The following is a 25,935-nucleotide window of genomic DNA, read 5'->3' on the forward strand; positions in this document are numbered from 1 at the left end:
ATGTAACCAAATCTAGTTGAGAGACTGCTGACGCTATTATAAGTTAAATTTAGCATTAAGCCTCAGCCATTCTGGTACCCAGTTACGGACCCCCACTCACTCACTCCACTGCTACTACCACATGGTCTGTGAATCAGTTTCTATGTTGGACACAACTGTTCTACATTCATTGTCAGTCATCATCACCTTGTAAAGGAAATCAATTGTTTGAAATTTACCTTTAAAAACAAACAACGGAAAAAGTTTTTCCAACAGACTCCAGTGCATTTTATTATGTTTGCTCAGACATTAGAAACAGCCTGCAAGAAACCAACATCATAGCAGATATAAATTAAAATTTCCTCGGTTGTATTATATTAATGCTGATACATTTCCAATGAAACAGCAATGCTTTCAATCATTTTAAAATGTGGCTCAGTACCACCAAATAGTGTGTTCCTTCCCAGCAGATACAGTTTAAAAACCTTTAGCGAGCTACACAGCTTTCAAACAGAGCTTTGATGAATTTGAAAAGATAGTTGGACAGAAAAAGAAAAAAAAAAAAATCCTGGCACGATTAATTGTGGTGACAGTTTTGATGGTGGGAAAAAAGGTCCTTCTCACTTGACAGGGACAGTTCATCTCTCAGTCATTAAGGTTTCGCCACACCAAATGGAGCAGGTGGTGACAGAGACAGCTAAGCTTGACACACCCAGAGGCACAGGATGTCTGTTTAGAGCTGGAGCGACTGTGAGCCAGAGCTGCGGACTGTGGTGAGAGAAGCTGGAGAAAACCGTCTGAGCTGAGCACTGCTTTCATGTGTGCTTGTATCACAACCTCTGTGGTGGGCTTTCACATGGCTTTCACTTTGATCTGCTTCATCTTCATCTGCTTCTTCTCGATCTTCTTCTGCTCACGCCTCTGGGCTGCTTCCTGAAAAAAAAAAAAAGAACAAAACAAAAAACACATACATGAATTTGAGACATAAAAACTGACAAATGTCTAACTTTCAGACTTCAAATTGTCCGATAACAATCTTGGTGTCTGTAATATAGTAAAATATCTTGGCCATTTCATTACTGAAGAAATGACGGATGATGATATTTATATGTTTGTGTCTGCAGGAGTAAATACAAACTGTTTTAAGAAATATCATGTATAGATTTATATGCTTGCTAAATGACTGTCAGATGAAATAACCTTGTGGTTGTCTAACATACAATTTAGCACTACACAGTACCACTCACAGCTGTGGAGGAATGCTAGTTGTTTATATGCAAGGCACTGTTTTTTTAACCTCTTTTAATCATGATTTATGTTGCATTGTCTTTTAATTATTATTATTATTTTCTTATTTATAATGTCTTGTTTTTTATCTGGACCTTGAGTCTGTAATCAAGCTTGAATTTCTGAACACACAGGGGAAATGACAACTCTACACTGATCCTTGTGTGCTTTCTTTGAAATAATTGTTCAACATGTTGGGAAATATGCTGATTGGCCTCAGACCTCCAGGCGGCGTTGTCTCTCAGGGTCTTCCTCATTCATGATCCTCTCCTTCTCGGCTCTCTTCTTCTCCTCCCGGCGTGTCTGGGCTGCCTCCTGGCGCTGAGCGTGAGTCTGCTTCAGGAAGTTCTCCTCCACGCGGGCCCGGTTCCTGTCGGCTTTCTGTTTGCCCTAAATTTACGGGGAGGATAAGAGGAGCTCGTAGCTGCACTTTAAACTCTAATTTAAAAACCCAAAGAGCAAATAAAGCCAAATTCAGATCACAGATTCCAGACAAGACTGTTCGAAACTTTAAACTACTTGCAATGCACCGTTCTGCAACATTTGGAAAACCTCCAACAGAACCAGATGAGACAGTTTATCATCTCCATAACAGTGACTGTCAGCTAACTTTTTTTGTAGCTGGATATAATTTGTAGATATAAAACAAGCACAATGATACTGAGTTACTTGCTGCAGCTGCATTCTAGTATTGATTGAATGGTGAAAACATGAAAGGTGTATTCAGAGTGACTGTGAATGAGCAGAGGGAGAAACAGAAAGAGACTCAGTCATGGGAACCCCAGAGACACAAAAGATCCCAGAAGAGTGATCATTTTAACCCAAACCCTGATCTTACCATAAATCTAGCCCAGCATTTTCTGTCATTAAACCTACACAGACTTTAACCACAACAATGTCACGCTATAAAACATTATTATTAGTTTGTACATGGTGCATAATGAAGAAATGTGTACAAACCATGTTCCCTTCTGGACATGACCAAGGGACAGCGAGCAGCTGTGGGTGATCAGACCAGTAAATGCTGGTAGCGAGAAAGCCGGTGAATCAGAGGAATAAAACTATATTTTCTTATTGTTTCGCAGCAGTTTGTTCTCAACACAAATAAAAAAAACCCAGACCACTGCACAATGCCTGATTCTGTCTGAATGTGGCCTGAAGCCTCATGTCATACAGGCACAGCTGTTCCTCAAACAGTATGATGAGGTGATCCTCATTCCTCCATCCAAAACTCTGTCATTACTGACAGTTTACTGACTTTGCTATGAGCTGATTGGCTGATGAACCAACATTTTGTCTTGTCATGAATCTTTGGTCTGAACTGGGATGAAGTGATTGGTCATTTGGATGTAGAACCAGAGGATGAGGATCCTGCTCACCTCTCTGTTGAGACGGAGTTTCTTGACTTTATCGATGCTGTAGATCACCATGTTCATGAGGGGGAGCAAAGTGTCCATGTCTTTGGGAGAGGTGTTGCCCATGCCAGGCACTGCACGCACACGCACGCACACACACACACACACACACACACACACACACACAAAAAAAAACAAAAAACAAAAAAAAACATTCAGTGTGCATTAAACAGATCAGTAAAATAAAAATGATGGGGTCAAGAAGTATAGTGAAGATTTTTTTAGACAGAGTGAGACAAGTGGAGACAAATGTTTACCATTAAATGTAAACAGCAGCGTCTTCTTGGTCTCAGGCAGCTTTAAGGGCTGACCCTCCCTGAAAAATGACACAAGACGTTTTAGTACCACATTAGAAAGTAAAAAAAAAAAAAAAAAGAAGCCAAATAGCATGCATGGAATGGATTAAAAAAACTGAATAAATACTTACTCTTGCATAACTTTTGGACCAGAAAATTGGTCCGAGAAATGGATGGACTCAATCTTGTCAGCGTGGTTGGTGATATAATGCACCATCTAAAAATACCAAACAAAGATCCAGACTTATGAGAGCTCTGTATTTAAAGAGTGGAAGATGTTGTCTGCCAAATCAAGACGCCCTTTTCAGTATTCTGAGACTCAGCAGCACCTTTTTGTAGGAATACTTTATGGAAGATAAGCACATAAAGACTTTACCTTGTTGTCCATCACCCCATCCGTGACCTCGCCCATCTCACTTAGAATAGCCAGAGAGTCTGGGAGCCCATACTTGGCACCAGACTTAGGCTTGTCACCGCAGAACTCACTCTATGGGAAAAGAACAGAAACAGAGAACTTGACTATGTGGGTAATAGAATGAGAAATAAATGTCTATGGGTAACACTGTGACAGCGAGAGCAAAGATTACACATAAAACAATCCATTTGTGTAGTAACAATAGTATTGTATTATGAACACAGCTCAAAGGGATTGTTTGAATTTTTTAAAATGGGGTTGTATGAGGTCCTTTTCCATCATCAGTGTATTACCTACAGTAGATGGCAGTAAACAAAGTGCCAGTCTGGAGAAATAGTTCAAGCACCAACACAAAAGCTAAGCAATGTACTGCTATGGACAGGGTCAGCAGTAAGATAAATTTTCTCCACGTGATCATAAAAGTCCTGTGGCTAACTGTGTCTAATGACTCACACTGTTGCCTCGTCACACCGGACATCAAACATGTCCAACTCCCACGGGGGGGTGACATTAAGAATCCCCTTTTTAAAACGTTAACTATTTTCAGTCTGCACTCTGGATACTGTGTCTTCCAAATGATGAGACGGACGGCCATTATTTTATGCCTTATATGTGACTCGTGACTATTTCCTGTGTAACTAATTACTTGTCATTTATGAATCTCTGTCATCTCTGAAGGAATGATCTGACTAATAATCTTCATATTGCACCATACATAGGATTTATAGAGGCGCCTCTTCAGTTTGTTAGATCAGTCAGATAATACACTGACTGTCTAAGTAAATCATACAGCCCCACTTCATATAATCGTAACTATCCATTTAAGATTGAATGAATGCGACGTGCACAACTGGAGGATATTTACCAAGTCCTGCATCTCCTTCTGAAGCCTGGCCATGGCCTTCTTGGTTCCAACAGCAAACACAAAAGTGTCCATGTCCTCATCATTAAGAGTCACTTTGATTTGCTGCAAACAGACGGACACAGTTGGTGAGACTACTTTTAGAATCACAGTCCAGTGTGGCTGTGTTTTAAGTTCCACACTGACTCATCTGAATTGCTTTTTTTGACTGATACACACCACTTGATCGCAGGCGGGCCTCATCATCCTGGCCAGAACGTTGAGCAGGTCCTGCCTCTTCAGAAACTGCAACAGACCACAGGGAACATTACATGGCTGCATATTTAACACAATACAGTGACACCAGTTCTACACACTACATTAAACACGTCGTCCATACCTTGAGTTGGATCAGCATGCCCTCACAGCACACACGTCCAGAGCACCACAGGTTGTAGATGTGTTCATTTTCCTGATTCAGCTTCCCAGTGCTCACTGCTTCTTTACTGGTGCCATCATCACCTTCAAATACAAATGACTGTTAAGTAACACAAGAGCTGCTTTAAACCGACTCCTTGAATCGATTAAAACCAGAAACAAAACACAGGCACGTGCAGTTAAATTTCAGATTCTTCTGTTATACACAAAATACGACTCAGAGGTGGAAGAACTCACCCACTAGTGCAAAGTTGCTCTCTAGAAGTTCCCTGTGTGAGCTGAACCAGGCCTGAGCGAGCCGACTGTTCTTGTTCTTGCCAATGATGTAGTTCATGATGTAGGCCAACAGGCCAGTCACCATCAGGATCTCCATGTAGTAACTCTCCCAGCTATTCTGCAGATGTGCAGGAACCTGCAGAGAAACAGCAAGCAGCCGTCAGTATTTTAGTTGACCAATACTGTTTTTCTGAGGAAAATACTGATAATGTGGAGGGTTACAAAAAGTAAAAAGAAAAAGAATCATTTTATAAACATAACCATATAGCATAAACATTGACACTGACAGCTTACAATCAAGAACATTATCAACAGATTAATCAATATTGAAAATTATAGATGGTTGCAACGCTAGATTTATCTGCAGCAGGCTAATATCAGCAGACTTATCAGCCTGGCCAAATCTTTCAATTGTAATTGAAACAATGGTAATTTGAGATGAAAGCAATCGGTTGCCAAAGGCTACAATTTCAGCGTTGCCATTGTTCTGCTTCCAATTGTTTATTTAAATTGCCTGCATCCTAGTTAACCGACAAAATTCAACAGCAGCTACAAAACAATGGGAGTAATCTGAATTTCTGATGGTTTCATTGTCCCTCACAGTGGCCTCCCACAGCTGCAAAACTGCATTTTCATTACAATGACAGAACACTCACCATTAACTAAGCTGTACTGTGTAAAATACCCCGGACATAATTGTATTTGCGGTAAAATTTATTTTGCAGACATCAGAAACTGTGAGCACATTCAGAGTCAAGCAGATCACAATCAGCAGTTTGTGAGAAGATTTTAGCAATAAGCCCCGGCTTACCGTGTGGATTATGAGGGGGTCCTTCATGGAGTGGCCTGGCTTGTCCATGTCTCCAATGCCCTCAAATTCCTCCTGGTCATATTTGCTGTATATGTCTTGATCCTAGGAAAACATAAAGTTGGATTAGTTTTGCTGCATATTCTTTACCAAAAAATTCTGTATTATAGAAACTCAAAAGTTAGGCTGTGAACAGTAATCCAAGGCAATGTACCTGTGTTTCAGAGTCCTCAAAGCCATCCTGTCCATCCTCCAGCTCCACAGTGGCTTCATCCTCATCTTCATCCTCTTCAGGCTGCGAGGACGGTGAGACACGGGGGGGAGGGGCAGTTTCTGCTTCAGCTGCTGCATCGTCGTTCATGTCCTCAAACTCAGCAAAGTCATTGTCATCGAAGTCTGCGAGGTCCTCGCCATCGTCAAAATCATCATTGTAGCGTCCCCTGGAGACGGGAAGGGCCAGGAGCAGCAGCAGTGTGGGTATTAGGAGGAGATATGCACTTCGCATGGTGGGACCTGCACCACAGTGGAAAGGCAGACAGGAGCACATGTAAATACAGGTTGTTTAAAAAGCAACACAGAATGTCAAATACAGAAGTTCAACACACCTAATATAGATACTAAACAACATGAATTAAAAATCTTACACAACATTCTTAAAAAAGAAATGAAAGCTACAGACGTCAAATCAGCTCAGTGCTACATGTTGGAACTTGCAGGTGCAGGGTTCTTGTGTATTTGAATGAGGCCAGAGGGCTGCCTTAACATTACAGTATCTCTCTAGTCTGTATATTATGTCTAAATTACATATTATGTCTACTATATTAGGTCTCAGGCTGGTGACGTGACAGGAAATCAGACACTGTTGTGCCCACACCTTATAGAAACCTGCTCTACCACATCATATCAGATCCAACACTTGATGGGAGAACTGTGTCATGAGCCAACAGAGCACAAGACTCAGCAACAGGAGACATGGGAAGGTGGAGATATTGACCATATCATCTCTATCTTGTTGCTGCCGTTTACACTCAATCAAACACAAATTCAAAAAGTGCACCACAAAATTCTTTTCTTGGGTGTAAAACAAGGCAACACTACACAGGTCATTCTCAACTGTACTTGGTGCCATTATATCTCCGTATTTACATTGTATGACCTTTGATGAAGAAATGCCTCTAAAAGATGAAAGAGCACGCTTCAGAGATTACTAACTTTTTTTAGTTCCCACAGTTTATACATGTATGTGTATATAAATAACTTAAAGCTATATATCAGGGCTGTAACAATACAGAAAAACTAGAATACGGTAAGAGTATGCAAAAAGTTGATGATACAAAATTTGTCACAATATCAAAACACAAATTTTCTTCATTTTTAAGAAATCTGATGTGTGCAGCATTTTTGACCATAAAAAAATTATTTTTTCTCTAACTTAAAGTGCTTCCACTTTCTTAGTAGCCAGCTATGACCCGAGGATGCGCAAAAAAATGGTATGAATTGCTTTTGGCAATGAATACTTTAATTATGTATGTACAACTGCAACACAAAACAATGCAACAGTGAGTACCAGTCACTTTATAAAATTAAATAATAAGAATAAAATAAAATAATTTACCATTTAATGTCATGGTAGATATTACTGCAGTTTATTACTGTATCAATTCTTTTTTTTTATTGCATTATATCATCTCATGTCATATTTTCTACTGTATACACATCTATTCTATGTGTATTGTGTATGTAGTATGAAGGGACTAAAACTTTCATTGTGCAACCCTGTGTGGTATAATGATTAATAAATTACCTTGAAACCTGGGAGCATTATGAAGTTTGTATGTTCACAAAGTGTGGTTATAACGTGACTCTCCTGCAAATGATTACTACGAGCCACCAAGGTTACACTACTAGATTATGTGCATATTCAACATTACCTCTGGCAGTAACAGTTAACTGTGACAGAGCTCAGGTTAAACTGGTCCACACAGTAGTAACCAAGTCAGTGGCTGCTCACACACACAGTGGGTATTCACGTGACACATCGCAAAGAGAAAAAACTCTCCAAGGAGTGAGACTAACCAGAAAACAAGGACAAGAAGGAAAAGGAAGTTAACCAGTATTGTGAAACGTTGTTTCATGGCTCTAAGTACGCAGCTAGTTAACGTCCAGTGCTGTCACGTTGTCACTGCGAATAAAACGGATAAATTATATCAAGATTAAACGTTTTAATTACACAGTATGGCACTGCTGGGGCGCCATAAAAGCTAATCTCAGTCAGCCTTAAGAAGTTGTACCTTCATATGGTTAAATCCGGTGAATAATCAACCAGAAAGCTGTTGGGTAGCACCACTAACTTCAGCCAACGATTCAACCGTTAGGACAGGTTTGCTAACAGGCTAAAATAACAGACATAGTATCAGACTTTCTGTTTTCATTCGACTCAAACTTGACCAACCTAATGCCATATGTAGGATTAAACCACAAGCCGTAGTCATATCACCGTCCCAGACCCATCCCCCCCAGCACTCACTCACTTTATCATTAGCTGGTAGCAAATCTGGCATTAGCATGCTAACGGTGGCTAACTAGCATGGCACCTTGTTGCTAGCAACCTGAAGGGAAAGCAGCATTTTATTTCTTGGAGAACACAACTCAGTTAATGAGTCTTCATAAAGCAAATCGAATGAACAAAACTAATGAGGAGCTTACCTGGAGAATTACTGTGTTAATAAACGTAACGGTGGTTACGCTCAAGTATCCTGAACTGTCCTTGTAGTGATGTTACGCCTAAAGCAGAAAACTACTCGAAACATCGACCCTTCAAAGTAAAAGTATGCGGCATGACAGATATCAACGTCACCACCACCTCGCCTGCCCCGTATACACTTCCAATTAATTTGAACGTTTTATTTTGAATGTTCTTACCGGAAGTCTTTCTATGCTGTTGTTATGTCTGCCTTGACGTTAGAGGAGTTGGTGGGTGACATGGGTCTTCAGCGCCCTCGCTGGTCACAGTACGTAACTACAGTCTACTTCAAAATGGTGTACAGGTTGATAATAATAATAATAATAATAATAATAATAATAATAATAATAACAATAACAATAATTCGATTACCGGAGGAGATTAAAAAAGGTTTTGCTAAGGTTTATATTGTGAACCTTATGCAACCTGCTGTGCAACAGGCGTGTTTGATATTCAGGGGTACACAGGTATACGCTGCTCTGCCCCCCCCCCCCCCCCCGTGGTCACAATATGTAACTACATCTGTCCGTGGTACAGTTATTTTGAATAAGTACGATATTATGTCTAACTTGATTAATGTCAAGTTGAAGTTGCAGTTACTCATTGTGACCACTAGAGGGCAGCAATGCGCGGGATTTTAAACGCATTTACACTATACTAAATGCCTCAATCACAGGGGGCGTATGGCAAGCCGTTTTAACATTTAATAGATAGGCTGGATATGTATTGCAGATATCTGTAATTAATTTCTTCCTATTCAAAAATAACATTTCAGATATCCACAAAGTAATTCTTCCTATACACAATTATCATTTCAGATATCCACAATGTAATTTTTACTAGGACAAATGACATCACTTTCCCCATTCATGTGTATGGGGGTTTGTCATTACAGATATCCGTAATTAAATTGCAGATATCCACAACTCGCATTGCAGATATCTACATCTGAATTATGGATATCCCTAATTCCATTTAAAGATATCTACATCTGAATTATGGATATCCCTAATTCCATTTAAAGATATCTCCAAATGCCCTTAATTCAAGATATCTGCTTTGTTTTTCGAGATATCTTAAAATGAGTTTTACCTAGCCAGAATTACATTATAGATATCTTGAGTTGGAACTACGACTAGTCAAAATTATGTTGCAGATATCTCTAGCTGGGATTATGGATAGTCATAATTCAGATGTAGATATCTATAATGGGGTTGTGGATATCTTGGAATGGATTTTGATTAGAGATATCTCGAATTGGAGATATCTTTTACCTGCAATCTACCTAGTCAGAATGTAATTGCAGATATCTTGTATTGGGATTTTGACAAGGCGAAATGACATTGCAGATATCTGTAAAAGTGGGAGGCGGGAGCAAGTGGGTGGTAGGAGCGGCTTGCCATGTGTATGGCTATAGGGCTTCCTATTCAATCAATCAAAACCCTTCAAACCAAATTCCTTGGCGATAAACTTGTTCTATTTCGTGGCATTTTCTGACAACCTTGTCCACAACAGCAACCGCCATTTCTTCTACTTTTTCTTCTTCATGTGCATTTCTTCTTCTAACACTGTTCAATTGTTTTGTTTACTGAGCCAGTATCCAATGGAAAGCTTGCCATAATAATGAGCAACGAATGGGAAGCCTCGCATGCGCAACGTCTTGCACAACAATTCTGACTAGTCATAATTACGTTTGAGATATCTTTAATTTTCATTCCGCCTAGTCAAAACTGAATTACAGATATCTGTAATTGTCATTTAGGATGTGTGACGAGTCGAGTGTCGGTTTAAGTGACGTCATTTCGGATATCTGCAATTCTGTTTTGTCTAGTCACAATTGAATTGCAGATATCTCTAAATGTACTTTTGACTAGTATGGCAAGCCGTTTTAACATTTAATAGCTAAATTTGACTATCCGGAATTAACATTATAGATATCAATAATTTCATTTTGACTAGTCGTAATTATATTATGACTATTAAGTATTTTCATTGAAGATATCTATAACTTCATTCTGACTAGTCAAAAGTACATTTAGAGATATCTGCAATTCAATTGTGACTAGACAAAACAGAATTGCAGATATCCGAAATGACGTCACTTAAACCGACACTCGACTCGTCACACATCCTAAATGACAATTACAGATATCTGTAATTCAGTTTTGACTAGGCGGAATGAAAATTAAAGATATCTCAAACGTAATTATGACTAGTCAGAATTGTTGTGCAAGACGTTGCGCATGCGAGGCTTCCCATTCGTTGCTCATTATTATGGCAAGCTTTCCATTGGATACTGGCTCAGTAAACAAAACAATTGAACAGTGTTAGAAGAAGAAATGCACATGAAGAAGAAAAAGTAGAAGAAATGGCGGTTGCTGTTGTGGACAAGGTTGTCAGAAAATGTTATGACTATCCATAATCCCAGCTAGAGATATCTGCAACATAATTTTGACTAGTCGTAGTTCCAACTCAAGATATCTATAATGTAATTCTGGCTAGGTAAAACTCATTTTAAGATATCTCGAAAAACAAAGCAGATATCTTGAATTAAGGGCATTTGGAGATATCTTTAAATGGAATTAGGGATATCCATAATTCAGATGTAGATATCTTTAAATGGAATTAGGGATATCCATAATTCAGATGTAGATATCTGCAATGCGAGTTGTGGATATCTGCAATTTAATTACGGATATCTGTAATGACAAACCCCATACACATGAATGGGGAAAGTGATGTCATTTGTCCTAGTAAAAAAAAATTACATTGTGGATATCTGAAATGTTATTTTTGAATAGGAAGAAATTAATTACAGATATCTGCAATACATATCCAGCCTATCTATTAAATGTTAAAACGGCTTGCCATAGACTTTGCCGAGGTTTACATTGTGAGCCCTGTGAAACATGCTGTGACCAGTGCATCTTTAACAGTCATTGATATACACTGCCTCCCAGCGGTCGCAGTGCGTAACTACATCCTGTGTATTGTGCACTTGAATGTTCCTGTCGGAACTATAAATACGATATTATGTCTACCGTGATTAATGCAAAGCTGCAGTTACCCATTGTGACCACCAGAGGGCAAGGACGCATTCGATTATGAACGCACTCATCCTCTGCTAGCATGTTTACTGTCAGATGTTTTACTTAAAAAAGAATTAATTAGAGAGTAACTTATAGAGCAAAATCTATAAGTGGTTTTCAAAATATGATTTATAAATTAGAACCTAATAATGTGTTTTAATGTTTTCATAATGAAGCTAATGTATTGTGGCAGGTGGTCGGTTACATTAACAGTCTTTAATAAGTCTCAGGTTGTTTCTTTCATCATTTTATACCGATTATTACATTAGAATCACAGACAAAAGTGAAAGTGAAATAAAAAATATTGGTAAAATAATAGAAAAGGCAAAAATTTCACAAACAACTGCAATCAGACACAGTCTGTATTTATAAAGCTCTGGTTTATAAATACAACTCGTGTATATGTCTGCCCTCTAGTGGCCACAGTGAATAATTACAACTATTCGTCAAGTCAGACACAACATCATAGTCATACTTCCGGTTACGAGATTCAAAATAAAACGGAACCCAGACTAAAGGTGTAGTTAGGCACTGTGGTCACAGGGGGACAATGAACTCAATTATTCACTTTTGGCACCATCAACCATTCCTACTGTCAAGCCAGACATAACATTATACTTCTGGTTTCAACATTTTAAATAAAACTCTTATGATATTAAATAGTGTGGATGGTATCACAAATAGGGGAACAGGAATGTTATGATGTGGTTTAGCTCTGTTCAATAATAAAAACTAATATACACAAAATATTGGAAACAACGTGTTTTCTTTTCTTTCTGAATGTTTCTATTGTTCTTTATAATATTTTTCATACATTACTGTCAATTTTTATTCCATATTTACGTGTATTGAATCGCAATATTTGCATTCATCTTTATTTATATTTTCTTTTATCATGGTCAATGAATGCATGTATCACAGCCATGGGCTGCATTCAAGTCATAAAAAAGTAAAATGTATTAATTGCGTTTCTTTGTAAACAAAGTTGAGTCTGAGAGATACGCAAAGAAATTGCAATATACCTGTACTTTCCTGTACCTGTACAATTGGCAAGAAATCTCTTGAATTTTTTTTTTTTTAAGCACGAAACTATTTTTAACAATATTTTAATTATGCTTTTAATTTGAAATCATAACAGGAAGTAATTTGTATTCTGTGGGACTTTACGTTTCTCGAGATCGGTACGACCAATACTACTCTTTGTTAAGTAAAGTGGTGAAAAATCTTGTTCTTAAACAAGATTTGTTTAATTAAATGGTCGTTTTCACCACATCTGCTGATATCTGCTCTTGTTAGTTGAGTAACTGGTGATACTTCGCTGGGAGGACTACTTATTTCGTAGTTAGCTAACGCTAGCGTGTTAGCTGCCTAGACAACAGCTGCAGTTCGGGAGGATGTCGCTTCACGGCAAAAGAAAAGAAATCTACAAATACGAGGCGCCATGGACGGTGTATGCGATGAACTGGAGCGTCCGTCCGGACAAACGCTTTCGGCTGGCGCTCGGGAGCTTCGTGGAGGAATACAACAACAAGGTGCGTAGTGTGGATATGGCCATTCATTAGCTAACGTTACGCTAAAGATGGTAACGTGCTAATGCTAATGCTAGCTGTCCTGCGCAGCACCAAAGCACACAATCACAATGTCTGTTTTGTTGTTATTCCCTGCAACACAAATTAATTAAGTGCTCCTGTGTAAATATTCGTCAAAGCTGCCTTTAAATAGTATTATACCTCAGCAGCGCCATATATAGCTAATGCTATTTCTGACCCTCGTTGCCATGTAAACGGTGTTTTGGCTCGACTTGAAATAACAGGTAATGTGTTCGCTCCTGCTCAGGTTCAGCTGGTGGGTCTGGAAGAGGAGAGCTCAGAGTTCGTCTGCAGGAACACGTTTGACCACCCGTACCCCACCACCAAGATCATGTGGATCCCGGACACCAAGGGGGTTTACCCGGACCTGCTGGCCACCAGTGGGGACTACCTGCGCATTTGGAGGGTAGGATATCTAATATCACAGCATAAGTCTGGTGATATAACATGAAAATAAATTGGTCCTCCTAACAAGTATTATTTGTGGAGTCAAAACCTGATACGTCCTCTGTGCTACAGAGCTCTACTGTTGTCCAAAAACAACAAAAAAAAAAACAAAACAATTGTAAACACCTGAGTGAGGCACACTCCTGCACTGGGTCATATTTTCCTTCATTCATGGCACTAGAGCTGGGAGATATGGACAAAATAAAATGTGACATTTTTAATCAAATACTTCAATATCAATATGCAACAGCAGGATTTAGATAATAAATTAATCAAGTGATTGTTTGAACTGTAGTTTCACATATACACCATCCTGCTTCACAGCAAATCTGTTTTAATCCACAGTTGGAAATACTTCCCAAAAAAGAAACTATATAATCATGACTCGCTGTTAAATATTTACATCTGAAGTAGGTATCAGTGGCCTACAGGCAGGTTAGGGAAGTCAGAAAGTTTTGAGAGACTGACAAACATAGCGATTTGCTGATGATGACGCCTCTTCAAATGAACTGCAGTAGTCTATGACTGCACTTAAAGAGATGATAAAGAAGAAATGTTAAAGAAGACATCTGCGTCTGTTAGTTATCAGTCGTACATGACTGTAGTATAAACACAGTCCAATCAGTGCTAAATCAGTCTGTCTGCTGCTGTAGCTTGTCCAGCTGCCAGCTGTGAAATGGTCACAGTGACTTAAATATAATGTTTAAAGATGTCTGCTCACTGCCTGATTCCTCTGCATTTATCACACAGGTCAGTGACACAGAGACGCGTCTTGAATGTTTGCTGAATAACAACAAGAACTCAGACTTCTGTGCTCCTCTCACCTCCTTTGACTGGAATGAAGTTGATCCCAATCTGCTGGGTAAGAAATCCACCGTATGATAAATAGTAAAAACATTGGACTTTGTTGTTCTTTGATTTTTATAGTTTTAACATGTTGTTTTTTTTCTGCAGGCACCTCCAGCATTGACACCACCTGCACCATCTGGGGGTTAGAGACAGGCCAGGTGTTAGGACGAGTTAACCTGGTGTCTGGACATGTGAAGACCCAGCTGATTGCCCACGACAAAGAGGTCCGTGCGTGTCTGTCACTGTAAAATGAAGCCTGATGTGCTTGTGTACGCAGATTAAACAAATGCTCACATCGTCTCCGTGTGTCCGTACAGGTGTATGACATCGCGTTCAGCCGCGCGGGAGGTGGAAGAGATATGTTTGCCTCTGTGGGAGCCGATGGATCCGTCCGCATGTTTGACCTGCGGCACCTGGAGCACAGCACCATCATCTATGAAGACCCCCAGCACCACCCGCTGCTCCGCCTCTGCTGGAACAAGCAAGACCCCAACTACTTGGCCACAATGGCCATGGACGGCATGGAGGTCAGTTTGCTGTGGATTCCTTTAGTCTGTCAGTAGCCATGTTTCTGCATTTAAATCAAAACAATCCAGTTCCATAGGCATAAAAATCCTGAAATATTTAATTTTATCGACTTTTTACTACTATTTCACATTAATATGTCAGATTTAGATATTGTAATTTAAATGAAAATAATCATACAGGAACCAAGTATCTCTTGGCAAATTCAGGGTTCTTACATGTTCTGGAAATCTTTGACAATGGCTGAATTTTAAAGTTGCGTTTTCAAGGTTTCATAATAAATTGTTACCTGACTGAATAGCTCAGTCAGTCTACTTACAGGTGACACATTTTGATACTTGAAAGTTTTGTGTTTTCCTTTAATTTATCACCCCTCTGTTCCTTGTTTGTAGTACAGTAACATCTAATTTAAAAGCTTCAAAATGCACCTTGAACATTCTTGAAAAGTGCTTGAATTTGACTTTGGAAAAGGTGTGTGAAACCCACTGAGTGTTTCTTCCACTTCTGTTGGTCTCTGGCATTAATATTTCTGTGTGACAGGTGGTCATCCTGGACGTCCGTGTGCCTTGCACTCCGGTGGCTCGGCTGAACAACCATCGCGCTTGTGTCAACGGCATCGCCTGGGCCCCTCACTCCTCATGTCACATCTGCACTGCAGGTAAAGGCTCCTATATATTAACTGCATGTCACACTAAATTTAGTTTTCAGATGTGTCAGGTGCAGTCTTTGCTGCTGTCTGTTACCATTAGAATCAAATCACAGAGCATTAGAACTTCTGACTTCAATATATTATCAGTTTCTTATTGATGTTTCTAATTTTTTTGTCCTCTCTATTTCCAAACATAATGGGGGCAGACACAACCTTTAACTATGACCTCAGTGCTAAAATATATTTAATTACCACCTTTATAAAGTGTCAGAGAAAAATGAATATTATTAGAAAAGTAAAAGTTGCGCTTATATTGTACAGGTGTACGGACAAAATGAAATGGCCTGGGAGTGTGCATTTTCATGGAAAATAAAACTTTTGGTTGTTTTACACAAAGTGAGACATGCTGAGTGTGATCTCTGATTAGGTTAGAAATACAGTTTCAACCTGAAAAACTGGTTAAACGCAGACCTTCTGATGCATCGTGATGTGCTGCTTGCAGGACGCACACTTTTACTTTTCTGGCTGTAATCAGATGTTTTCATGTCACAGATGACAAAGAAAGGCGTTAAAGCATGAGCTAAAAATGTCAGATAAAGAGAACTCCCTCTGCACAGCCACTGTCAGGGATCAGGTGCTGGTCAGTCGCAGGAACATCTGAGTTTCGCTTCGCCCAGGGCTTCTGCAGTTTCTCTCGTCAGATTCTATTGAGAGACAGCAGCTCAGTTCAGTGTGCGGCAGTCTATGTTGATGTTTTTACCAAAAAATATTAGGGTCAAGTAGGCTGATATTGATCTGTAGATAGTCTGTATGAAAATGAAATTATCAGTGAAAGAGTGGATATGCAGTCTGTTCTACATTGAGGGGGGAACCAGCTGCAGTGGGAAAGGAAATCGAGGAAAGTCACCGGTGCAAAAAAAACGACTCGAGTTGAGCTGAGCTGTACCGTGCAGTGAAAACATGGTATAAATCAGCCATTGACAGTGCCGATTTTTGGCAAAATTTCACTATGCTTGTCTCACAATTGCTAACTTTCCTCTGAAACAGCCTAATTAATAGAACATAAAGCGATCTTAAGACTTAACTTTACCTGTAACCATCTGCATCTCATTCTCTGCTCCTTCAGTCTGTAACATCCCTCTCAATGTCTTCTCTCCCTCAGCCGACGACCACCAGGCTCTGATCTGGGACATCCAACAGATGCCGCGGGCCATCGAGGATCCCATCCTGGCCTACACTGCTGAAGGGGAGATCAACAACGTGCAGTGGGCCTCCACGCAGCCGGACTGGATCGCCATCTGCTACAACAACTGCCTGGAGATCCTGCGCGTCTAAAGCCACGGACACTTAGATGAAGAAGAGAAGGAGCGTTGTTTTGGATTTGGACTTAATTTTTTGGTCCTCAGGCCACCGCTTTCAAGACGGGGAATGAGGTCACGAGTGAACTTTTTGAACGCGTTTGGAGTATCACACACTTACTCCACAATAACCTGGTTTACATTTCCTCACCCACCTCCTCCTTCCTCCATCGTTCTTCTATTAAACGTGTTTAAGCTCTTATTTATTTTGCTCATAAGGTAGTGTTCGCAGCTGCTGTAAGAAGCTTTGAACTCTTGTCAATGAAAATCTGATTTTTATACTTTTTGGTGTGATTTCAGCCAGCTGTGAGATTAACATGAAGGGTTTAGATGTTGTGTGTTTCATCTGTATGATTTGTAAAGGTTGATACAAACTACTGTAGGTGGCAGAGGATGGCCTCTCTAATCCGTAGGAATATGTCGTAGCCTTCTTGTGGACTCAAAGATTTCAAAGATCAGTACATTACAGTCTTTTTTTTTTCCAGATGGGTGTGTTTCCAGTATCCTCTCTCCAAATGACCGTAGTATTGAGGCTCAAACTTGTGACCCGTGCATTTTTTATTTCTTTTAATTGTAAAATAACTCGAACGGGATTCATATTGTCACTGCAGTGGTGTCTGTCATCATATGGTGTGTATTAGTTTGGCTGGTGATGCTGTGAGGCAGCCGTGTACAGCGAAAGTCAGAACCTACCAGAGCAATGTCGTTCAGCCTTTTTAACTTCCTACTTACTCTCTTCTTTCTTTCTTTCTTTCTCTTTCTTTCTTTCTTTCTTTCTTTCTTTCTTTCTTTCTTTCTTTCTTCGTAGAAGATTGTGCTTGGAAAGCTGCATTTTCTTTGTGTTAGAGTGAGTTGTGAAATGGGAGGAGAGTGAAACAACTTTCTGTCTGCCTCTTTTTTTTTTGTTGTTTTTCAATAATTAAAGGGTCATGTCCTTGTAGCATGCCATTACAAGGCAAAATGTACATACATATAAATATATCAACTTCAGATGTTGGTAAGCCAAGTGTTCATGTTGTAGCTTTTTCATAAAGTTTATTATTGAATTTGCTCTAATAAATTGTATTCCTCCATGTCCTAGGAACAAACCTGTCAGTGTGTTGCTTTGTTTTTGTGGAGAAAATGCTTATCTTGATGGAGTTTCAAAAATGACTTAAAAGCAGCCAGTAAGTACATAAATATATGAATAAATACAAAGAATAGATAAGTGCTGAATTAAATAGACATAAATAAATAATATGTGTTGAAATAAATAGTTAAATACATAAATAAAACTTGATTAAACAGACAATAAATAAATAAATGTCATAAATCTAACTTGTATATTTATCTTTATATTTTTTTGTATGCTAAAGAGGTAGGAGGTCCTAACCTCAGCATCACCATTCACTTCCATTGTTTTGGAGATTCTGCAGCAGTTTTCCTGTGAAACTCCAGCAGTGTTTTATGGATTAACAAATAAAACCCAACCTTCAATCAGCATGAGGTTGAGTAGATAATGACTTAACTTTCACTTTTAGGCTAACTAGCCCTTTAACTCAGGATGTGAATGCACTGTTAATTACTTCCGTCTCTTTCATCCTTGCTAGATTTTGTGCATTTCATCATCATAATGTTTTAGATCAAAGAGCATCTAAATGTCATGAAGGGGGCACCCGGATTTGAACCGGGGACCTCTTGATCTGCAGTCAAATGCTCTACCACTGAGCTATACCCCCTCCTGTTGACATCACCAGGTGTTGCATCACTTCCACTTTCACAGTCAGTGTTACTTCCTCTCTCCTGGTGTTTTTGTGTGCAAAGTGTGTGGGTGACAGTGTGTGCTGCTGCATGTGTGCACTTAATGAATTACAAATTAATTTTCTTACATCTCTCATTTCCTAGAGCCAAACCTTGAGTATGTGATAAATTGTTATGGTTTATTTCCCAGGTTTCAAGTCATGCACATCTGTCCCTTTAATATTAATGTAATTACAGTGGTAGAAGAAGTACTCATGTACTTCCTTTTTTACCAATTAAAAGCAGTCAATTACAAGAAAAAGTCCTTGGCAAACACTCATTGAGCTTCCAGGGCTCGGTCACCCGTGCACATAAAAGGATCCATTATTTTTAGGTTTCTTGAGGTGTTAATATCATTCTGTAGCTTCCCAGTAGACGTGACGTAGGTTTCTGCATGATGATGTTGATACATATGAATGTAAAACATGTCCATCTCTCACTGCTAGTTCAATTAGCTGTGCAGCTAAAGGCCATAATATGACTGGAGTCTGGTCGGACCTGCTGCTTGGAGCAAAGGGCGAGTGATTACACCGTGAGAAACTGAGGTGGACTCAGCAGCCGCTAAGTGAACACAGGACCAAACACAGTCTCTGAGACCGACAGGGACCAGCTTTACAGGAGGGACTACTGTACCGAGTGGATACACAACAGCTCCGATCAGTACTCTGAATGATGACGGCAGGCGGGTAAAAATAAAAGCATTTCGACTCCCAGTTAAACTCTGTGTCTTTAATCTAAAAAAAAACATAAATAACAGGAATTTGTGCTTCAAGAAACATTATACAGAATTATAAATGCTTAAAAAGTCATTACATTCACCTTGTGGTTGGAACTGTGAAATCATCTTAACAAAGGACGCCTTGAGGAGACGTCTCTGTGTCTGTATGTGACGGACAGCTACCATCCACTTCAGCAACCTGCAGCAGTGTTTTTCCCTTTACCTGTTTAAGTATCACGGTCCTGAATCAAAATGATCGGGAGAACAGATCCACCAGCGTTGGCGTTTTCAGATAAACACATCAGGTACGTCGTGTGAAGCCGTGCCACTTTGAAACAGATGACAGCACAAATATACAGACACAAAAACGGGGGAGACCAAGCAAAGCAGTCGTGATCAAAACAAAACTGTAAGAGCTACGTGTAAATCTACAAGAAACTATGAGGTTTTTTCTTTTTTCTGCTCTGCTTGATCGTGCACATCGTCATACCTCCTTATGATCAAATAACACACTTAATAAGTATCTCTGATTCATGTCGAAATGTCAGAACTTGAAATATGAGATGAAAATGACATTTTTCATGGAGCGCTTCTCCAAATCCACCTTGAACTCCGTCCACCACCATCCTTCACAGTGTACCAGACAGTTATGGTATGCCTTTTGATATTTTTTTTAAACAAACACCAAAACAACAATAGTGAATCTCTCTAATTTACAACACTCATAGTTATTACATTGACTAGATGTATCGTTCTTAAAGGGATATTTTGTATTATTTTAGCGGGGGTGTAGTTGCAGAGCTGCAACGATGAATGGATCGATAAATTAATCGGCAGCGATTTTGATAATTGATTAATCGGTTTGAAAAAAGTCAAAATTCTCTTTTTTCAGCTTCACAAATGTGAATTTTTTTTACTCCTCTCTGACAGTAAACTTCATATCTTTTGGTTGCGAGTATAAAAAGATGTGAGGACGTCATCTTAGGCTTCGTAACATACTGATTGATATTTTTCTGACATTTTATAACAAACAACTATTAATCAATTAATCAAAAAGACAATCGACCGATTAATCGACAATGAAAATAATCATTAGTTGCAGCCCTGTAGCTGTATGAGTTGTGTGCCACCCCACTTCAAACAATCCAAACTACCCCTTTAATGTAACCGATACATCTCTAATATTAGGAAAATAAATTGATTAAAATTTTCTACACTCAAATCTAAATGTGCAATTCTTATACAAAGTGACTGCAGATAATTCTTCAAATGTGAAACATGTTAGTAGTCTTTGACACGTAGCCTCTCTTCCAACGGCTCCAGCGACTGCGTGACACAAATATATGTTTGTGCGCTTCCTGGTAACTCGTGTGTCATGACTGTCCCTCCCTGCCGAGCAGGAATAATCTCTTCATCGCACAGGACCTCGGGTGTGAAGGGACGCTGGAGCACAAAACCACAGCGGCCTGTGAGGGCGCCGTAGAGTCCGTATGTAAGAAACAGGAGGCACTGTGAACCCTCAGTGACGTGGAAGGCAAGGCATCCCACGCTCCACAGCAGCATCTGAACAGGACAGACGAGGTTTTAAGGGAGGGAAAAGGGAGTAACAGATCGGGGAACATATGGCTGTCCCGTCCAATAAGGACCAGGCTTTTTGGGTGGCATTAGGTGATCGGTGTTCTAGCTGCCTGGCAGGACAGGGTCAGAAACATGCCTCTGGATCTCCTGCATCTCTGTGGAGGTCTCCAGGTGCTCGGGGAGGGAGGGGAAGCGCTGGCTGCCGCACAGCAGTCCAGGAGGCTCTTGGGCCCCTAACAGTTGAGGAGGGGTGAGGTCCACAGAGGGCAGACGTGGTGGGTCGGCCTCCGGCGACATGGACATGGTGTCATCGGAGGCCACAGTGAGATGGATCCCGCTGGACAGAGAGTCCTTGGATTTGTGCTTGAAGTCAGAGTCTGGACTCTGCAAAGAAAGAGAGGATTAACCACGCTGCACCTGTATATAAATGACTTGCACAGGTACACACACATTGCACATTCGCCGTTAATGTATACAGTGTTTGTAATTTTATCTTATCTTTTTGTGTTGTTCCTCAAGTATTTCTCGTGTGTACAGGCTGTGATGACAACTTTCATGAAGTAGGTTTAAACAAAAAAATTAACATACTGAACAAATATGAAAATGGATGATCAGTTAGTAAATCAGTAAACTGAAGACTTGATAGTTTTGCAAAAGGTTAAAATCACTTTATGTTGTTGGAATTAGTCCCATTAGCATGAAAAAAAAAATGGTGACACTCGTGATGGAAGCAGGTATGTAAAGTGAACACGACACCTGTAGGAGTGAGGCAGTGCTGTCGATCTGTACTGGCTGGATTGGAGGTACCGTGTGGATTGTGGGTGCTCCTGTGCTGTACAGGGTGGTGGGGTGAGGCGGGTGAGGCGGGTGAGGGCTGGGGGACACGGCGCTGTAGGCTGGAGGCACCGGGGCCATCTGCCTCTGCAGGAGCTGCAGGATCACGTTGATGTCTGCTGTCATACGAGTCTCCAGCCTGGGCAGGATAAAGACAGACATCAGCAAAGGATGTTATCTTTATCAGATCATAAAAACACAGAACCTAAAGGGACAGTTCATCCAAAAATCAAAAATACATATCCACCTACAATGGATCTATTGTCTGTTTAATTACTTTACAAATGGAAATTAAATGGCAATCTGCACAAGAACAGCACCTTACAGGACCAAAAGAAATGAATATCTGACTCCTCTTCCTCTTCATAAAATCAACATCACTCACATTACTGTATGTCCCATTTTTAAGCATTGGCCTAGTAGGAAAATGTTTTTAATGTTTTAAAATGTTTTACTTCATGTTTTTATTACATCCTCTTGTCTGCTTTTTCAAAAACATCCACTAGGTTTCTCTCTTGCTCCCACTACAGTCTCATTCTCTCATATGCATAGAAGCAGACAGGCAGTTCAAAGGATGCACTTTACTTTTTCAGTCTTTCACTCTTTTTTTTAGACATTTCTTTGGGCTTTTATTTAATTGACAGATCAGCTGAAGTGAAGAAAAGGGGAGAGAGAGTGAGTGGAATGACATGCAGCAAAAGGCCACATACTGGAGTCAAACTGCTGCAGAGGACTCGGCCTAAAAACAACAGGGGGCTTTTTGCTCTGCCAGCTGAGCTACCAGGGCATCCTGGTCTGTCACCCTCGACCTTTTCTTATCTTTATTTGTCTTGCCTTCCTCCCCTCTCTCCTCCCTCTCTTGCTCATACACATGCAACTCACACAATCAGCTGGGAACTGATGTGCAAACACAGCAGGAGACTGAGGGAGGAACCTGGAAGTAAACATTAGTCATCGAATAGTAAAAATGAAAGCTAGTTACTGCCCTTCAAAAACTGTCAGGGGGTATAGCTCAGTGGTAGAGCATTTGACTGCAGATCAAGAGGTCCCCGGTTCAAATCCGGGTGCCCCCTGTTTTAATCCTTTCTTTTCTCTTCATGTATAAAACCTACTCACCGGTTTAACTGGGACTGCAGCAGCTCCAGTCTGGACTCCAGCTCACTGGGCCGATCCTCAGCGCAGGGCGGAGGGTGGAAACTGGCCCTGACGGAGGACGGTCGTCTCTGGCTCTCTGAGAACTGGCTGGCTCTGCGGTCTGGCCAGTACCCGTACAGACCTGACATGCTGATAGGAGTTGCTGCTGTGTAGAAGAAGAAAAAGAAGAATTCTGCTTTCATTTCTTACAAATTAAATTGTCTGTTCAGTAAAATCATGCAACATTTGGGCAATACAGACGCTCTTAGAGGTCCAGTGTGTTCTAATCTGGGGTTTTTATTTTCATATAATTTTTATTCTACTTTTGGTGTAGGTTTACAAGCATCATTTTATTTTAGTTGTAATTTTATTGTGACTTTATTTTTTATCGGTTGTTTTTAGCAGATGTTACTTTCACTTTTCTTCTTTTTTGTTTCAGTTTTAATTTTACTCATAATGGTAGGGTTGGAAGTTTAAAGGCATATTGACAAGTGTTGACACATTATTTTAAAGCCCTTATTAGTAAAATGGTAAATGAATCGGTTGGTGATACTCGGCATTTCATTTATTTTGACACGTAAATCTTACATGTTTTACTGTGGTAGCTGTTGTTTTCTGTGCTGCTGTCCCTTGAAAAAGAGATCATAGCAAAAAAGTTTAAATGCTAGATTTTTCTTTGCACCAGAAAAATACAGAAATGCTCACTTACACTTTTATTACTAGCCTACTTTGAGCTCAGCTATCAATCATGGCGTGAAAACCCATTTTTATAAAATCAAATAAATAAATAAAACCAAACTGATTAGAAAAATGAAAACTTGAGCAAACATCAGTGTGATAAGAACTACCTAAAATGACAGAAAACAACTCTGGGAAAAATTTATTTGAAGGTGATTGATGAAGGTGTTACAGGTAGTCTTTACCTGAGTATGGTGGTCCTCCGATGTCTACAGGTGGTCCCATCCCAGCTGAGGGTCCACTGTGCGGTAGGAGGTTGACCACTGCTGGGGGGTAGTCTCTGGTGTCACCTCCTGGGGGGTACAGCTCCCCTTTGCTGTGTCCCATGGGCTTCATCTCCTCATCACTGGACTGTGAGCAGATACTCGCACTGCTGCACAGGTCTTCCCAGTGGGATTCTGCCATCGTGCCCCGGTGGTGGTTCGCCATCGGACAGGACTGATCGGGGTAGGAGTCTTCGCGGTCCATGCCGTCTGCACAGACAGGGTCACAGGACAGCCAGGATGAGACAACATGGAGATGAAACATACGGAAACATGTTAAGCATTTTCCTTCACTCACCCGGTCGGTTTCGACGGCGCAGGGAGTTTCTCCGATGTCTTGTCCGACGGTAGCCACATTCAGAGTCCCTGCCCGGGGTTGGCTGGTTTATTCTATCTGCCTGATACATATCAGCTTCAGTAATTCAAAACTACACACCAGATATCATAATTCAAGGATATATGTATGTTTGGACTGTCTTACATCTTTATGTATAATACATATGTGATTTTATCCCAACTTAGAGCAGGTATGACCGTCTGATGAAGTCTTTTTGATTTTTTTTTCATCACATTGGTGGAAATGGGTTTTATTATACTGAGAATCTTTCTCAAACTAGCGATTTAGTCTGCCAAAATAATAAAACATGTCTCAAAATAATGACTTATTATTTTCCTATAGCGAGTAGTTCTTTTGCAATACTAAGTCATTATCTTAATGAAGTTTCCTCTTATTTATAAGTTATTTAGAACTTATTTGTGTAGTTCCTTCTAATTTCTTATTTAGAGATACTAATTCATTATATTAAGAAAGTTTCTCATTATTTTGACATACAAAGTATATTATTTAAAGTCTATTACTGCAAGTGTATTATTTTAAATTATTAATTTATAAGATTAGATAAGATAGAATTTAATTAATCTGGAAGGAATTTTTTGTGCCAGATTGCTCCAAAATTACACAACATAATAACTAAAATAGAGCACTAATATTCACTTATTTTTGGTGATACTAAGTCTTTTTTTAAAGATACTAAGTCATTATTAAAGATATTAAGTCATTATTTTGAAAAAAGTTTCTCATACAGTTTTGCGCCATAAAGGCGGCAACACATCAGTGAAAGAGAAGAAAAAGATTTCAAGAGAAAATTTTAGAAGATGCAGGTTTCACAGAATCTTCGAGAAAAAGTTTTGGAACTGTTTCGTGAGGAAAGAAATACATTTTGTCATGTTTATGAAGCCTGACAGATACACATAATTGATCTTAGTGTGGAATGCTGAATATATACATGTCATGTTTGTTTACAGTCAAAACTCCACAGTGTGCGTATTTAAGTTGTCTTCATTTATAATTCATGAAGTGATGAAACTGACTAAAATTGGTTTTCTGGGCCTTTAACACAAAAAATTCTTCTTCTAGCCTTTGAACAGTATTCTGATGCTGTTTCTATGTGAATCATCGCCCTCTAGTGGCACTCACATCTCTCAGGTTGAAGGTGATCTCCAGGTTGTTCCAGAACATGTCGGAGAAGTCGGGATACATGTCCAACACCTCCAGCAGGTCGTCCCTCAGGATCTTGTGAAGGTCGCAGTAGGTCAAAGCCCTGACGTCGGCGCTGGATTTCCCCGGCCTCCCATACAGACTGATGGATTCGCCAAAGATGTCGTTCTTTCCTACAGAAACCACGGACAAAAGTGACAGTAAATCGACGCGTGTCTGACCAAGTGAGCAAGTAGTGACCACTGCTGGCAAATAGTGAGACCAGTTTGCTGAAACCATTCGGTGGACACATCTGGTTCAAAACAAATTTAGAGAGACACTGATTCTCAACGGCACTGCTGGTCCCCTCGGACAAAGCTGAAAAGAAATGACCTACGCAGCCTGAATCT

At 39.9% G+C, this 25,935-nt stretch overlaps 3 protein-coding genes and 2 non-coding genes across 5 annotated transcripts in view; 2 read left to right on the plus strand and 3 right to left on the minus strand.

Moving 5' to 3' along the window:
* Positions 1–243: 243 nt before the first annotated feature.
* On the minus strand, positions 244–8,617 carry ccdc47 (coiled-coil domain containing 47). The gene is made up of 13 exons (XM_084744860.1): positions 8,462–8,617; positions 5,970–6,268; positions 5,759–5,860; positions 4,909–5,083; positions 4,634–4,755; positions 4,474–4,539; positions 4,258–4,359; positions 3,354–3,464; positions 3,109–3,194; positions 2,939–2,997; positions 2,646–2,755; positions 1,489–1,656; positions 244–912 (listed from the first exon to the last, which is right to left on the minus strand). The coding sequence occupies exons 2-13, from the start codon at positions 6,258–6,260 to the stop codon at positions 832–834; spliced, it is 1,473 nt and encodes a 490-aa protein (XP_084600986.1). The 5' UTR covers positions 6,261–6,268; positions 8,462–8,617; the 3' UTR covers positions 244–831.
* Positions 8,618–12,734: 4,117 nt separating this feature from the next.
* Positions 12,735–18,092, plus strand: dcaf7 (ddb1 and cul4 associated factor 7). The gene is made up of 7 exons (XM_084744712.1): positions 12,735–13,119; positions 13,424–13,582; positions 14,374–14,485; positions 14,578–14,696; positions 14,790–14,999; positions 15,538–15,655; positions 16,809–18,092. Exons 1-7 carry the CDS (start codon positions 12,982–12,984, stop codon positions 16,979–16,981), a joined length of 1,029 nt encoding a protein of 342 aa, XP_084600838.1. The 5' UTR covers positions 12,735–12,981; the 3' UTR covers positions 16,982–18,092.
* A 558-nt stretch (positions 18,093–18,650) lies between these two features.
* trnac-gca (transfer RNA cysteine (anticodon GCA)) lies at positions 18,651–18,722 on the minus strand. Its single transcript has one exon. It is a non-coding gene; the product is annotated as a tRNA-Cys (tRNA).
* A 160-nt stretch (positions 18,723–18,882) lies between these two features.
* kcnh6a (potassium voltage-gated channel, subfamily H (eag-related), member 6a) overlaps positions 18,883–25,935 on the minus strand; it is a 36,176-nt gene continuing 29,123 nt past the window's right edge. The window contains exons 11-16 of the mRNA XM_084743954.1: positions 25,526–25,719; positions 24,347–24,446; positions 23,971–24,258; positions 23,030–23,213; positions 21,836–22,052; positions 18,883–21,463 (exon numbers count right to left, since the gene is read on the minus strand). Of these exons, the coding sequence (XP_084600080.1) occupies positions 21,182–21,463; positions 21,836–22,052; positions 23,030–23,213; positions 23,971–24,258; positions 24,347–24,446; positions 25,526–25,719 (1,265 nt within the window). The 3' untranslated portion in view covers positions 18,883–21,181. The remainder of the gene's footprint in view (positions 21,464–21,835; positions 22,053–23,029; positions 23,214–23,970; positions 24,259–24,346; positions 24,447–25,525; positions 25,720–25,935) is intronic.
* Positions 22,915–22,986, plus strand: trnac-gca (transfer RNA cysteine (anticodon GCA)). The gene has a single exon. It is a non-coding gene; the product is annotated as a tRNA-Cys (tRNA).

The sequence above is a fragment of the Lutjanus erythropterus genome, chromosome 19, assembly GCF_056507025.1.
Source record: "Lutjanus erythropterus isolate fLutEry1 chromosome 19, fLutEry1.hap2, whole genome shotgun sequence".
NCBI lineage: Eukaryota > Metazoa > Chordata > Actinopteri > Lutjaniformes > Lutjanidae > Lutjanus > Lutjanus erythropterus.

Bases quoted from the DNA above. Each gene is read 5' to 3' on its own strand.
- ccdc47 (XM_084744860.1), bottom strand. From the start codon at position 6,260: ATGCGAAGTGCATATCTCCTCCTAATACCCACACTGCTGCTGCTCCTG. The intron at 4,756-4,908 runs GTGAGTTCTTCC...TTGTATTTGAAG, and splicing joins GAGCAACTTTGCACTAGTGG to GTGATGATGGCACCAGTAAA. The intron at 3,195-3,353 runs GTAAAGTCTTTA...TGGTATTTTTAG, and splicing joins ATGGGGTGATGGACAACAAG to ATGGTGCATTATATCACCAA.
- dcaf7 (XM_084744712.1), top strand. From the start codon at position 12,982: ATGTCGCTTCACGGCAAAAGAAAAGAAATCTACAAATACGAGGCGCCA. The intron at 14,486-14,577 runs GTAAGAAATCCA...TTTTTTCTGCAG, and splicing joins AGTTGATCCCAATCTGCTGG to GCACCTCCAGCATTGACACC. The intron at 14,697-14,789 runs GTCCGTGCGTGT...GTGTCCGTACAG, and splicing joins TGATTGCCCACGACAAAGAG to GTGTATGACATCGCGTTCAG.